A 15,048-nucleotide genomic window follows, 5' to 3' on the forward strand; every position below is an offset into this window, starting at 1 on the left:
GATGCATTATTTGTGATATGAAAGTTGGTGAAGAGTCATATCCTGTTGAAAATTTTCAAGATCATGTTATTTATTGCTCATATGGGTGTAGCTCAATATTTTGAAAGCTTGATAAAGTGTTACCCTAATAATTGAACAAACAACATTCCAAGGTCCAGATTTTCAGCCCAGCGTCTAAATTTGTGCAAGACAAGGCATTCTGGGAACCCTAAAAATTCAAATGTCCATGTTAAAATTGAATAAACTCCTAGTTTCCCTTTCTGAGTGCACAAGTAAAGTACAAATTTTGAAATGCCCAAATGTGAACACCTATAAAGTTAGATGTGCAATGCAGGGCATGCAAATATAGAGGATGCTTTTGAAAAATGGGGCCCTAAAGTCTATTCTTTCAGTTTCAATTTAATGTATTAATTCAAATTATTTGTCTTTACCAGATTCATTACAAATTGAAACTGCAAGATTATAGTTATTGTGCTTATTCAACTAAGCTCTTTCCCTCTACCCCTTATTTAAAAATGAATAGTTTTGTGCTTCCTAACTTTCTGAGTACTTATTCATAAGAATGATCCTGCATTCCACATCTTCTCTCTTATTTCTTAGAAATCAAAATGAGAGGCAAATGCATTTAGTCTTTCCCCACATGCTACAATTAGATTTCTGTAGCTGGAACTAACAACACAGCGACATACCTGTATTCTGTACTAGCTGGAGCTCCTGGAATGGCTTCATAAATAACCAAAAGCAGAGTGCCCAACCAGCAGTCTAGATTGGAAATGACAAAGGTTGGAAAACCACTGCCGTGCCTATATTGAAGAGGGAAGGCCACAGCCTCCCGATTAGCCATAGATTACGAAAGGTCACAGAAACACCAAAGAATCTAGGAGCATCAATGATCCATATGCCCCGGACATTGTACACTATTCACATTTAACATGATAATACACTTGTAGAAGTTTTATCTATATCTGAACAGAAGGCTGCTCATCTGCCTCATAGGTTCTGTCATTTCCCGTAGTTGCATCTCTGCAGTAAAAAGAAGAATGACTGTGTAATGCATTTTAGAGTTCCATAGGCTACATGTGTGCTGCATGTTGGAGTCCCTTTTGCCAGAGTTCTCATGCTGTGCAGCTCTAAATAATGGTAAACTTTTCTTCTGAGTTTGTACAACACATAGCTCAATGGGGTCCTGATCCAGGAGCTCCTAAGAACTACTCGAATACACATTAATAGTAGTAGTATCAGCTAGTTTTTTCTCACTTTTTTTTATTTACAGATTTTGTATTCATTGAAGTGTTATTTTCAATATTCCTCTTTTTCACCACTCCCAACATGTAAGTGACGCTCCTAGCGGAGATGCAGTCACAATATGATCTGCTTCACCATCAATAACCTGATAATAGTCTGCTCTACATTTTCTTTTCATCAAACCCAGATTCTATTATACCTTACTTTTGCTAAGCCTGATCAGAGGTGGGGATATTGATAAAAGCAAACCCAGCAGAGAGACATTACTCCTCTTTTAGATAGACTATTTGGGTTAAGTGGGAAGAAAGGAGGGAGTGAGGATGGAAATCTCTGCCTGCGCTATCTGAAGTGGACATATGCCTGGCTTCCACCAAAACAGTTTGCAGTCTCAGGTTCTATCCACCTCTTTTCCTTGATTCAGGGAGTTTCAGTGCCCCAGGATTCTCAATCATGAAAGGCTGGCTAGCAGATACAACAATTCCTCTTTAATATGGGCTTGAAAGTCAGACACAAGCACCTCTTCTAGGCTAGATACTGCAATGTGCTATATTTAGGACTTCCCTTGAAGTCTACTCAGAAGCTCCAGTTACCACAAAATTCAGTGGGCTCCCTCAGGTGCTCACAACACTGAATAGCTGTACTCAAGTTTTGCTCCTAGAAATGACAAGGAAGCCCATCACCATATTAAAAAGAAGGCAGCCTCCAATCTGCTCCATTTTACACAAAATAAAACAATCCTAGGATCTCAGCAAATAGCTGAGGTGACCCTCAGTTGGAAAAAATTTGAATAACTCTCTATAGAAGTATATAAACCCCTTTTCACATTAATTGCTTCTACTTACAAAATTCTGTGCAACGTAGCATATATTCTGTAATTAAATTACAAATGGATTGTTTCCCAATAAAGAAATTTCAGCTGTTACAGTAACGCAGCATTTTGACTTCCATCTATAAAACTAATCTGCTGACTGTGAATACATAAAAATTGATTTACCTGGAGCATTAAAACAACCGTCTTTACCACATTCCATTGAGATTTTCTGCCATCCACTATCACAGTAAATCCTCTAGCTTTACACTTTTCACTAAAACAAAAAAGAGATACTTTTAGAAAACAGTAAAACTCAAGAACAAAATGTCAGATATCACCGTGATTAGCTTGGCTTGACTTTCATCACAACCATTTTAAAAGTAGGACACTGCTATGAAATTTTGCCATTTTACTTACTAAAAATCTTCCCTTAAAAATTGAAGTATGTTCACTTACAAAATATGTTTCCTTTGTATTGCTCAGGCATTCTTGTTTGTTATTGTACCATACTAGCAATTTTTTAAACAGCATTAATACATTTTCTGGAATATCAAATATTTATTATATTTTGTGTTTATATTGCAGTTCCTCTTATCAATGATCATACAGTACCCTATAAACATTACACAAATAAATATCACAAAATCCCTGTGAGGTAGTACAGTATTTTATAGATGGGTAACAGATGCATAGAGGGGTTAATTTTCCTAAGGTCACCCAGGAAGTCTGTTGCAGAGTGAACAATATAACTTCCATATCCTGTTCCTAAATCACTTGATCTAGGTCACAATCCAGGAAAACATTTAGGCTCATGCTTAATTTCAAACATGCATTTAAGTGTTCTTCTGAATCAGGGCCCTTACTACAACATACAAACAGCAAGCCAGAAGAATACAGACTTTGCAAGCAGATATAAAAGGGGAAAATGTAGTTCAGATTGACAATACTTATTTACTCCCTTTTTAAATTAACAACTTTAAGTACAAAATATATAATTTTTAAAGAAGTATATATTCATACCAAAAAAATGAAGAAAGAACATTAGGGTTACAAAGTCAAGAGCTCAAAGGTTAGAAAATGCCAGCACTAAGGTTGTCTGTACCCAGCATCTGCATCCTCCTCATTCTTGCCTAGGTGTCAGCAAGGGGAACATACAGAACACAGAAAATCTCTCTCCATACTCTCAATTCCAGTGCCAGGCACCCAGCATCTAGCAACATGAAGAGTCCTGCTCAGTGCCTGCAGTTCTAGGCTAGGGCATGTTTGTCCAGATGGAACATTCAGAGAATTTAGCTGTTGGTGTCTAATGAACCTTCACTGAGCCCATGAATATAGCAATTTTCAGAGGCTTATAACTTGGTCAAATTTTGGTGGACTCAGGGTAACATACTTGCCAAATTTTAAGTCTCTGCTTTAAATATGAAGGCTCTAGAGCAGTGGTTCCCTAACTACGGTTTGCGAACCCATGGGGGTTTGCAGAAACAATTTTGTAATGGCAGACACAGCCGTCCCTGGGGACTCCAGGCATGGCGGGGGCAGCAGCCAGGACCCAGGTGCACGGGGCCAGCAGCCGGAGACCCATGGAGCATGGGGCCAGCAGCTGGGGACCCTGTCCCTGGCAGACAGGAACTTGGGCAGCATGAGGGACAGAGTGGGAGGGGGAGCTGCGCTGCATCTGGGGGGCCATCCAAGCTCATTTGTCCCTGGCCCCGCAACCCCCTGATGGTGGAAGAAAAAGTATTCGTGTGCCAAATCAGCTGGAACCAAGGTCATTGTAGCCAATGTGGTGGTAACAATCCCCAGTCAGTCCGTACTCAGTCATTCTCTGTAGCATGGCATTTTACTCCAATGCGACTTGAGTGAATCTTCTCATTTACTAGTTTGTTTGTTTGTTAGCATTCTCAGTGTGTTATTTTTATTTGAACTGTTGTACACCCAATATGGACACGTGGCTGAAAACAGAAAGTGTAAAGACACAAGAAAACAAACGTTCAACATCAGCAGGTGTTTCGTCAAGTCCAAAGTGTGGAAAATCTCAGTCAAATGATTGTGATGGTCCTGGAAAGTCGCTTATGAAGAAAAGAAAATATGACAACTGTTATATAAAATATGGCTTTACATGCATTGGTGATCAAGAATGTCCAAAACCAGAGTGCATAATTTGTGGTGATATTCTAGCAAACAGCAGCCTCAAACCTTCTCTACTTCAGTGCCACTTAGAAACTAGGCACCCCACACAAGTCAATAAGCCTGTTGATTTTTTCAAGAGAAAATTAGCCAAGTAGAAAAGTGACATTACCAATTTTGTATCCAAAGCAAGTACTGATAAAGAAAATGCACTTGAAGCGTCATACCGAGTGAGCTACTGAGTAACAAAAGCATCAGAAGCCCATACCATAGCAGAGAGCTTGATTGGTCCAAGTATAAAAGACATAGTTCATTGCACGCTCAGAGAAAAAGCTGCAAAAAGGATTGACGTAGTACCTTTGTCCTATAATACGTTGTCGAGAAAAATTAATGACGTCAAGTAATGTAGAGACCACAATTGTACATGGAGTGAAAAATAGTCCATATCATGCTATACGTTTGGATGAATCAACTGATGTTGCTAATATATCTATATTGCTAGTGTTTGTACATTATGTGAATGAAGGTATGGTTGAAGACGACTTGTTGTTTTGCCGACCATGGAAAGACCATACGATGGAAGAAGATATCTTCAATCTGACTAATGCATATTTTCAAGAAAAGGAAATAGATTGTCTAGGCATTTACACTGATGGGGCCACATCAATGATGGGGAAGCATACAGGATTTGTAGCTCGAACAAAAAAGGCTGCATCAAATGTCTCTTGGACTTGTTGCAATATCCATAGACAAGCCCTCGCAGCAAAACGCACGCCTGAGGGACTGAAGGAAGTGCTGGACAATGCAGTGAAAATGGTGAATTTCATAAAATTATGACCAACAAATTCCAGAATATTTCACATACTTTGTGAAGAAATGGGTAGTGTACACAATTGTCTGTTGTTCCATACCAAAGTTAGATGGCTCTCATGTGGCACAATCCCTGTGCGTTTGTTTGAGCTTAGAACAGAATTCCTTGTTTTTTCCACCTCGCCAGCTGTATGGAAAATCATGTCTGGCTCCAGAGCCTAGCTTATTTAGCAGACATTTTCTCGAGGATTAATGACCTAAATTTATCTCTTCAAGGCCTCAATATAACAGTTTTGAATGCGCAAGACCGAGTTGAATCCATGATAAAGAAGTCGCAGTTCTGGGAAAGGTGTTTGGAAAACAATCAAACTGAGTGTTTCAGTACTCTTCATGACTTCCTGGCATAACAAACTTTGGTTGGATCAGTGCACTAAAACCAATATAATTGCACACCTAAAAGGACTTTGCACAATGTTCAGGGAATACTTTCCAGCCAAGTCAAGCGATAATGACTGGATTCGCAACCCTTTTGATGATACCACTCCCTCAACGGAGATATTGAGCACTGAGGAAAAAGAGAAATAGATTGAGATCTCCTGTGATTACGTACTGAAAAGGAGTTTCAGAAGTCGGTCACTGATCAACTTTTGGCTGAGTTTAAGAAACAAGTACCCCCTGCTGGCAGAAAAAGCTATCATCATTTTGTTACTGTTTTCAACAACATACTTATGCGAGAAAGCATTTTCCTCGTATGCACATCTGAAAACCAAATACAGAAGCAGACTCAATGCCAAACCAGACCTTTCTCCAGTGGTTCTGGGACTTCCAAGAGCTATGCAGATCAAAGCAAGCGCATTCACATCACACTGAGGAGATTTAAACTTCAAGACTCCTTATGAGAAATGGAAAGGGAGGAGGATATTTTTTGCTGTTTCTAAAATTAAATAGGCTGCTAGTGTTGTTTTTAAAAATTATTACCAAGAACAAGTTTAAGCTTTGTTATAGTCGTGCATTGTTTGCCTGGACTGTTCAAGATCCAAATGCTTGTGGGAGGAAGGAACTCTTTATTTGAGTTGGCTTCTTAAATACCTTCATGCTGGTTCATGTCTGGTACTCCTTGATGAAACATTAGGAGCCTTGTCCTATAACAGGCTTAATTGAAGTGATATGAGCTACAAAAGTGGAATCTTGGAAGAATATTGCCGTTTTTGTAATGTAATAAAATAAATAATGTAATGATAAATAATTATTACACATGATTTATTATTACATTAACATGTCATTAAAAAACTAAATTATTTCCAAGATCCCTGCTTCTCTAATTTATGCTCAGGTAAGGCAGAAAATCTCTGGAAATACTCATTTTTAGGAGGAGGTTCGCAAGATTTGGTATTTTCGTGAAAGGGGTTTGCGGGTTGTTAAAGTTTGGGAACCACTGCTCTAGAGCTTCTCAGTGAAATGACTCAGCATGGGAAGTTTCAGTCTCAACAGTTAAAAGTTCAGCAAGTGATAAGCAACTGAGAACATTGGAAAGCATTAACTAACCATGCACACTAGTGCCAGCTCTGATTATAAATTGTTAAGTAAGACAGACATTCTAGTCATTGTTCAAATACATACAATATTACTACACATGTATATATTTTTCATTCACTATAATTGTACCATTATGGGACTAAGATGGATTTACTATCACTTATGAGCTGTCAAGTGTACTTAAAGAAAAAATGGTGTGCATATACTATGTTGTTTTTTTAAATCAATATACCCTTGCCCATTTTAATTTATTTTTTAATGAAAAAAAAGGTTAGCTCCTGAAAATGTACAGACAGAGCACAATGCCTATTACTACAATAATCCCATTGATTTCCAATACAGTTACTCATAGCAGCAAGCATTATGCTTGGTAGTAAGCATTTGCAGGATCAGAACTTTAGCCTACAGTATGGATAAGAACCAACTAAACAATAGGAGGGGAAAAAAATCAATTGGAGTGGTAGAAAAAATATTCATAAGCATATTTCACTCTCTTTTTAGAACAAAAACAATTAGTCAATTTTTAGTTTAGGACTAAACTAATTTCCAACATGGTTGCCATTGTGTACCTGGATTTTACTTTATTTTTCAGTGGCACTTCTTGAAGACATGCGTAAGATTTTCCAGGGACCCTACAGAAAATTAGGCTCATTGTTTGCAGTGTCACAGCCAGAGCAAGTTCTGAAAGCCAAGTTATAACTAGAAGATTTATATAGGAACTGACACAATCTAACCTTGAATACAGCAAACACAAATGGTGTGTCTATCATATTCCTTTGAAATATTGTTTTCTTAAGGTCAATGGAAACAAACAACAGCACTTGTATATTCCCACAAAAAACAACCCTCAAAAAACAACAAATTATCCAATTCTGAAAGGTTAAATAAAATGTTTAACACAATGCATTTAAGCTTTAAAAAAAAAAACTGGTAAAACTGATTTGTGCATAAGAACTGTGAAGCCTGCCAACTCCATTTACAGGGCATTGAAGAGCATGAAATATTGCTGCATTTATCTTTTCTTCCACTTTAAAAAAGTTTTTATATTTTAAACCATATCCTATCATAACAAAGACACATCTACTCAATAGCTATGAATTTGTTTAAAAAAAAAAACAAACCAGTATTTCATGGATATTGTACAAATCAAAGACATTTCACCTCAACACTATAAAAGTCTGGCCTGCCACAAAACATTTCACATTCATAAAAGAAAAATTTGGAGTTACAACACTAGCTACTGAAGTTAGTGAGACATAATTTTGAGACACTGTATGTTAAACAATGTATAACTTCAGGTCCAGTTCTGCAAACCATCCACTGATGGAACTCCCATACAAGTCAACAGGACTACTCTCACAAGACAGACCACTCGTGTAAAGCTTTAAAGAATTAGGCTTGATATTTGTTGAAAACGCAAAAGCCTGGTTTGGGGACAAAATGCTAACTCACAAGCGTTTTAAAGCCTTCCAGAAGAGCACAGAGAATCTTTAATATTTAAGGAAAACGCTTTTTTAAAAAGCAAATTCTTTCTACTATTAAACCAACATTAAAGCAGGATGGTCTCCCATATTATTATTCTGCATGACTGTCAACACCAACGGTGGGCATGTCAACCTTTATTTTCATAGGTGTTTCACAGTTTACACGTGGTATGAGCAATGCTTAGTGTGAATTTTCAGATAGCTTTAAGCAAAATAAACGCAATATATATCATAGCTAGATAGTAAAACAACAAATTTTGGTAGAATACTTACATTTATTCAACCAACAGAACCAAACCCTGAAGTCAATTAGACTACTTGCATGAATAAGATGAGCACAATTTTCACCCATAATTTTGTAAAAGTTCCAACTTCTTTTTTTTAAAACGAAACACAAATGTATAAACAACAAGCATGTAACTAATTAAGAGTACAAGTAAATCATTCAATCAAGCTTTACAGAAGTGACCGGAGTGTCTCAGGTTTCTTTTAGTAATATTCATTTTTCTTCTCTTTGGGGCCAGATCATTAGTCTACATATTTGAAAAGATCTGATACTCCCATTAGCAAAATAAAATGCATAAAGCATTTTTTATTTAATTATGCTAACATCTCTTTCTCCCGGTCTCTTATAGTTGGTCTTTTAACCATGTTGGAAACATGAGCATTCACTTGGGGAGAGGAAAAAAAAAATCAAACACAAAATGATAAAACTAAGATTTTGAGGATGACTTACCAGTTCTGTTGGATAATTTCTGCCCCCATCATCAGATCCAACCAAATAAATTAATAATATCTGGCCAAATATAGATCTGAACCTGAAGTTTTTCCATAAGCAAATCTCCCACAGAAGTTGTTAATTTTACAATCAAACCCATAATTAATGATAGAATCCATTGAACTCTGGCCCAAATTCAGCAAAACAATTATAGCGGTTTTTGTTGTTTTTTTTTAAACTTTAAGCATGTAAGTTATCCCACTAACTTCAATGAGACTTCATACATGCTTAAACTTAAGCACAATTTAAGTGCTTCAGTGAATCTGGGCCTGTATGAATAGAAGGGCTGCAAAAACAAAAACAAACAAAAGGAACAAACGATTTTCTGCCTGAAAAGTCCCACCAATTCCAATGATTAGTCTTTTTTAATGTTGCTTTTTAATGTAAATTATAGTTGCTAGTTAGTTTACACCAGAATTATCAGAAAGAAAGAAGTTACTGCACGTATTCCAACAATGCAATGGTGAAATACACCGGACAGAAAAAAAACAAGCAGGATAATTAAAAGAAACTATCACATATCTTTTAATTTACTATGTTACTTGTGTTTTAAGTTGTTCTAATAAAATCAAATGAGATCACATTATGGTATAATCCAGGACTAGTCAACAGGCAGACCATGGGCCAAATCCAGATCAGCACACACTTGAACGGACCATGAAATCTTTTTACCATCATCATTAATGTTATTGAAGTGTGAAAAATGTTTCACTGGAGTCTGGACCTTGACTATATGTTGACCAAGAAAAGTGGACATTGACAAAAAATAATTGACTATTCCTGATTACTAAGTAAAATATGTTTTGTACCGGAAGATAAAAACATGTAGTGCTTTTAAGAAACACCTTTAGAGTCACTTAGTCACCTTGGAATGCTTAGCAGATAGTCTAGGGTAACACTCAGCTCATCCATGTTTGTCTGTTCAAGGCATAATGGAATTGTCAGAATGAGGCCACTTCGTCTGTCCTTCCCTCCTATTAAAAAAAAAAAAAAAGGCATTACAAAGATTTAATGTAGTTTTAAGATAAAAATACACATTTTCAGCTACATAGTCTCAAACTACAGGTTACTTGTGACTAAAACTGCTATAAAGATTACAAGTGAACAAAAGTGCTGCGAGTTGTGGACAGTGCTGTAATTAAAGAACATTTTGTGAAGCATATCTTGGACGTTAAAACAAAGTTACATAATAGACTAAACAATGAATTTGTAACCTACCAGTAAATGACATCCCAAAACACAGGGTTTGGTCATGAGGTGACCTTAATGCAAAACACGGTTTATAATATATATTAACAACTTTGAACACTTAAAAAAATCTCAATGTCTTTTCAGTAAGACTATACATTTACATTAAGGTCTCCAATCTAGGAAGGTACTTTAGCATATACTTGCCTTCAATAGAACTATTAATGCGCTTTAAGTTAGGCACATGCTTACATACCTTGCTGAATCAAGGCCCAAAAGGTGGAAACGTAGAGCATTTGATCAAGATTATTTTTTAAAGGGTGCCTGAAGTTAGGCTCCTAAAGCCATATGAATGGCCATATTTTCAGTTACTAAATACCCAAGAACCCACAATGGCCTGTGTATCTAGATCGGAACAACAGTAAGTACATTGTACAGCTTCTGTTAGCACACAGCAGATTTTCATCCAAATATAAAGAAACAATGAATATGTCAGGATCAAAATATACAAGATTTAAGGCCTATTTTCATAGGCATAGATCACCCAGAACTCTCACTGAAGCGTTGAGAGCTGTGAGTGCTTTGAAAAATCAGGTCCTTGATGTTTTATTCATAACACTTTTTAGTATGTAGGGAAAGGAATTCATAGTCATTTCACTAGATCTCATGAAGTGATGAACTTTCAGTACTGAAGGGGTCGACTCTTGACTCCATCGCCCACTTTTTACATTCTCAAACAAACACCATCATTCTTTCTCCCATGCTTTCCCCGCCGACTTGGGACGAGTTCCCTGTAAACATTCCCAAAGTCATTTCTTTGTTCTCTTTCAAATCCTGTGTTTGTACAGTGCCTAGCACAATAGGGTCCTTGTCCAGAACTAGGTCTCCTAGGTACTACAATAATTCAAAGGAATACAGCAGAACCCTGTTTATCTGATCTAACTGGGACAGGGGACAGATCAGATAATCAAAAAACTAAATAAAAAGTGGAAAATGGGAAAGTGCAATGCTGTACCGCCATCTGGTGGTCACAGGAGAGATCTCCCCCTTCTGGACGGGTGTGCGCTGGTTGTTCAGTTAACACAGAAAACCAGATAATGACAGATCAGATCAAAGGGGTTCTATTGTAATACCACCACCACCACCACCTTAAGAAAAAGGCACTTCCAAGTTTGCTCGCAATAAAGATGAGGTACTGAAATTAAAGTATACTTTACATTTGATATCACACCACAAATTATATGTAAACCATTGACCAAACAAATGCTTTTAATCTCATTTGAAATGGCTGTTTAAGGCATGTGGTAGATGCCCACAATACTAGATACTAACAATATATGGCCAGGGCCTGGCCTATGCCATGTCCCCGTTTTGCCTCTCCAATTCTCTTCAGAAACCTGTGTTGTGAGACTAAGAAAAATCACATCAGCTCTGCCCTATGGCTGCTTGGGGAGAGTTATGAGCAACAGAAGAGATGCATGCTGGAATTATTCACTAGTGAGAAGGGCAAAACACAAAGGCAGAAGAAGGGCAGAGTAGCAGACATACATCCATTACAGCAAAATAGAATGAAGGAACAGAAGTGTCCCTACCATACACTACAATCATAGGTGCCAGGAGGCTCAGAGCAAGTTTGGGGAAAATCAAAAGGTATGCTCATTATTAGACCTACTAGCCATAGGCTGATAGGGAATATGGAGCCACCAAAACAGGTGCAGCATTTAGGTAGGAATCGCTGCATCCTCCTCCTCCTCCTCAGTTGCTGGGTGGGATAATAGCTCTCACCTGACCGTTGTCCCTGGACATATCCCTCTCATGTCCCTGCCATCACATATCAGTTCTACCACTCACATTCCCACAGTATAACACTGCAAGGTATCAGTTTTGACATGGAAAGTCTAATGGATGCCCTGTTTCCAGTGCTAGTTACTGATTCACCGATGTAGCATAAGCAAAGCTGCAAGGATTGAACAGAAGGTTATATCTTTGCACTTGGATCTTTTCAGCAACCTTCCTGAGAAATTGTATTTCAGGCGAAAAACATGCTGCTTATCTAATTTTTTAGAATGAAATAAAGTACATGGAAATGAACACATATATACTGCAGCTTGATTTACAAGTTAGTCCAATAGCTTTTTAAGCCACCACTTTGGCCTTATAATATAATCTTTTTCTATCCTTCAGCTTTTTTTTTTCCAAATCTTCCACACCTGCATTAATAAACCAGTTTCAAAGTAAACTGTAAATCTCAGTAGCTTTGAAGGTGCTCTGATTTTCTTTGCCATTGCTTATTGGGATAAAAGATTTCTTAAATGTATTAACCTTTTTGTAAAATCCCGCAGGATCATCTAATATAACAAGGAGTTACTTATAGACAGTAAGGGGACAGTATCCTAACCACTTCAACCAGACCTGGAAAGCTGGATTTTGTATGATAGATAATAATTTCAGTTTTATTATTGACGGAAATGGAGGTGGGGGGAGGAGAATTGTTTTCAGAGATGCTAAAAAGGCAAGTTTTTCCTAAGTGATTTTAAATACCTTGATTATGAAGTTAAGAAAGGCATTAAATCATCATGTTCTTGCTTCATGACAGCAGCTGATCTAAATGGAATTTGAATTATGACCACTCAGTCCACAAAGCCACTTAAAGAGAGTCTTATCTGTGCAGAATTATATATGAGATAAGCCACACACACACAAAATCTGAACACGAGTATCAAGTGTCGAAGCTACAAACTGGTATACACGGAGAGGGGCTCTTTCCCAAGATAAGCCTAGATGCAGGTGACATAACTTGGCCATTTATACAATTAGTGTTGGAATTATAACTACAATAATAGTTAAAAGTCTGTTCTTTTCCAAAGCCATTCAAAGCCCAAACCTGGAATTAAAAATCCAGTGATGATACCAGGAATATAAAACAACTAGGCATATTTCCATCCCTCACAAAGGGCCAGATTCTGTACACCTTATTTATCCAATTAGCCCCCTTAGGTTCAATCAGACTACTTGAAGCAAGAAAGGATTTTTTTTTTTTGGCCCCCTGGAAGTCATCCAGGAAGTTTATAGCAGTTTTCTATCTATCTTTCTAACCATGATGGCCCAAGAGAACGCGAACATAGATTGCTCAAGTCATCCATGAAGTTTATAGTAGTTTTCTGTCTTTCTAACCATGATGGCTCAAGAGAATGCCAACATAGATTGTTGATAACCAGCTATAGGGGGGTTCAGCAGTCTGAGCAGTGTAAATGGGCCCTTTTTTAATTTTATCACCCTTGTTGCCACCTCCTTTCCCAGGAACAGACAGAGGAGGGAACTGAGGGGCTCTTGAGTATGGGTTGGCCCCTCCCCCAGAAACCAGTAAGCTGCTGTAGGACAGTTCCTGCTAGAGTTGTCTCCATTCTGTAGCTCATTGTTTTGAGCAGCAGAAGCTGCAGACAGCTGCCTTTGCCTCTTCTCTTCCTGAACAGCAGAGGTTACTGAAAGCCCAACCAGTAGCAAAGGAGGGATCTTAAATGAGAAAAAAAAAAAAAAAAAAAAGGGAAGGAAGGAGGGGAATTGGATCAATATTGTTCAGAAGTTGAAGGGTTGCCTTTACCTTTTATCTTGACTCTGAGTGCACTTTAAAAAAAGCAGTTTCTCTCCTCCAGTTATATTGCTTACAAATATATTAAATTAAACAAATAAGAATAAAATAGTATTTGTCTTAGGATCTGAAACCATTGTAAGTCAAGTGTAAGTCAATAGCCATGTTTCTCCACTGATAGTTTGTCTTCACAAAGTTCTCAAAAACAAGAACAAAACACTAAATAAGGATAGGAGTGCTACTTAAAACATCAACCAAAATACGGTCTTCCACCATCAAAAACCAAACCACATTTCTCCTAAGAGGCAGGAGGATATATCCCTCTCCAATACTGAGTTTAGCTCTGAGCAAGCAGACAGCAGAAAAAAAAAAACAAAGACAAGCATGGCCCATCCACAAATGTTATCATCAAAGAAACTGTTTTGGAGCTAAGCTCCATGAAGACTAAATTCAAGCAGTAGTTACAGATCTTAAAAATGGATGCACGATGGAAGAAGTAGCAGACCAAATGAATGAGCAAAGTACCACTGTCACATAGGTAGTTGACATCATCTTCCTTTCCAAATGCAAACAGATGGACATCGTACCAAAACACTTTAGATAAGCTATTATCAGCAGGAGAGTGGGGTGGGGGGAGAGAAAACCTTTTGTAGTGGTAAACACCCATTTTTTCATGGTTTGTACGTGTAAGAACATTTTCTGTATTTTCCACAGTATGCATCCGATGAAGTGAGCTGTAGCTCACGAAAGCTTATGCTCAAATAAATTGGTTAGTCTCTAAGGTGCCACAAGTACTCCTTTTCTTTTTGCGAATACAGACTAACACGGCTGTTACTCTGAAACCAGGATTAAAACAAAACAAACAGAAGATGAAGGGGCTTGGAGCTGAAACTCAAAGACCTACATAAAAAAACAACACAAACAGCAAATGAAAAATAAAGATGTCCGTGAAAGGACCCTACTGTACTTGTAGAGGTTCTATTTAAATAAATTCTAGTCAGAGAAGAAAAAAAATCTATATTCAAGCCTATTGTGCTTTCTTCCACCAGACCACATCAGGAGTCTGCCCCACAGAGAATCAAACATCTGTCTCCATTACTATGCCAACAAGAATCAAACCATAAGAAAAACCAAGGAATAAAGGATCCTTTAATGGTCCAAGGGTACAGAATTGCAAGAAACTGGTCCATCAAATTTAACCTCTAAAAAAGGGCAAGTTCTCTGCTGCATTGTGTCACACACCAGTGAGATTTTCCTTGAAATTGTGCTTCTCACATAAACCACATCTATTTGAGCAAAAATATTGCTTCTCTTTCCCTCAGGGCAAATACTTCTTCAATAACAGTTGACTGTTTTAATACAGGTAACGATTCCCTCCACTACTACTAACACAGAGCTAGTATCAAAGAGTTGAATACAGATTATTTCCAGTGCCTTCTTTTCCTTTTGCCACAGATAATGAATCCTTTATGAGCTCAGC

At 37.6% G+C, this 15,048-nt stretch overlaps 1 protein-coding gene across 7 annotated transcripts in view; it reads right to left on the reverse strand.

Moving 5' to 3' along the window:
* The window catches only part of SESTD1 (SEC14 and spectrin domain containing 1), a 117,240-nt gene that overhangs the window by 64,224 nt on the left and 37,968 nt on the right, over positions 1-15,048 (reverse strand). For all 7 annotated transcript variants that reach the window (XM_074967693.1, XM_074967690.1, XM_074967687.1 and 4 more), the window contains 2 exons: positions 9,657-9,765; positions 2,240-2,330 (listed from right to left, as the gene is read on the reverse strand). In XM_074967693.1, the coding sequence (XP_074823794.1) occupies positions 2,240-2,330; positions 9,657-9,765 (200 nt within the window). The remainder of the gene's footprint in view (positions 1-2,239; positions 2,331-9,656; positions 9,766-15,048) is intronic.

This window comes from Natator depressus, chromosome 11 (assembly GCF_965152275.1).
Source record: "Natator depressus isolate rNatDep1 chromosome 11, rNatDep2.hap1, whole genome shotgun sequence".
NCBI classification, from domain to species: domain Eukaryota; kingdom Metazoa; phylum Chordata; order Testudines; family Cheloniidae; genus Natator; species Natator depressus.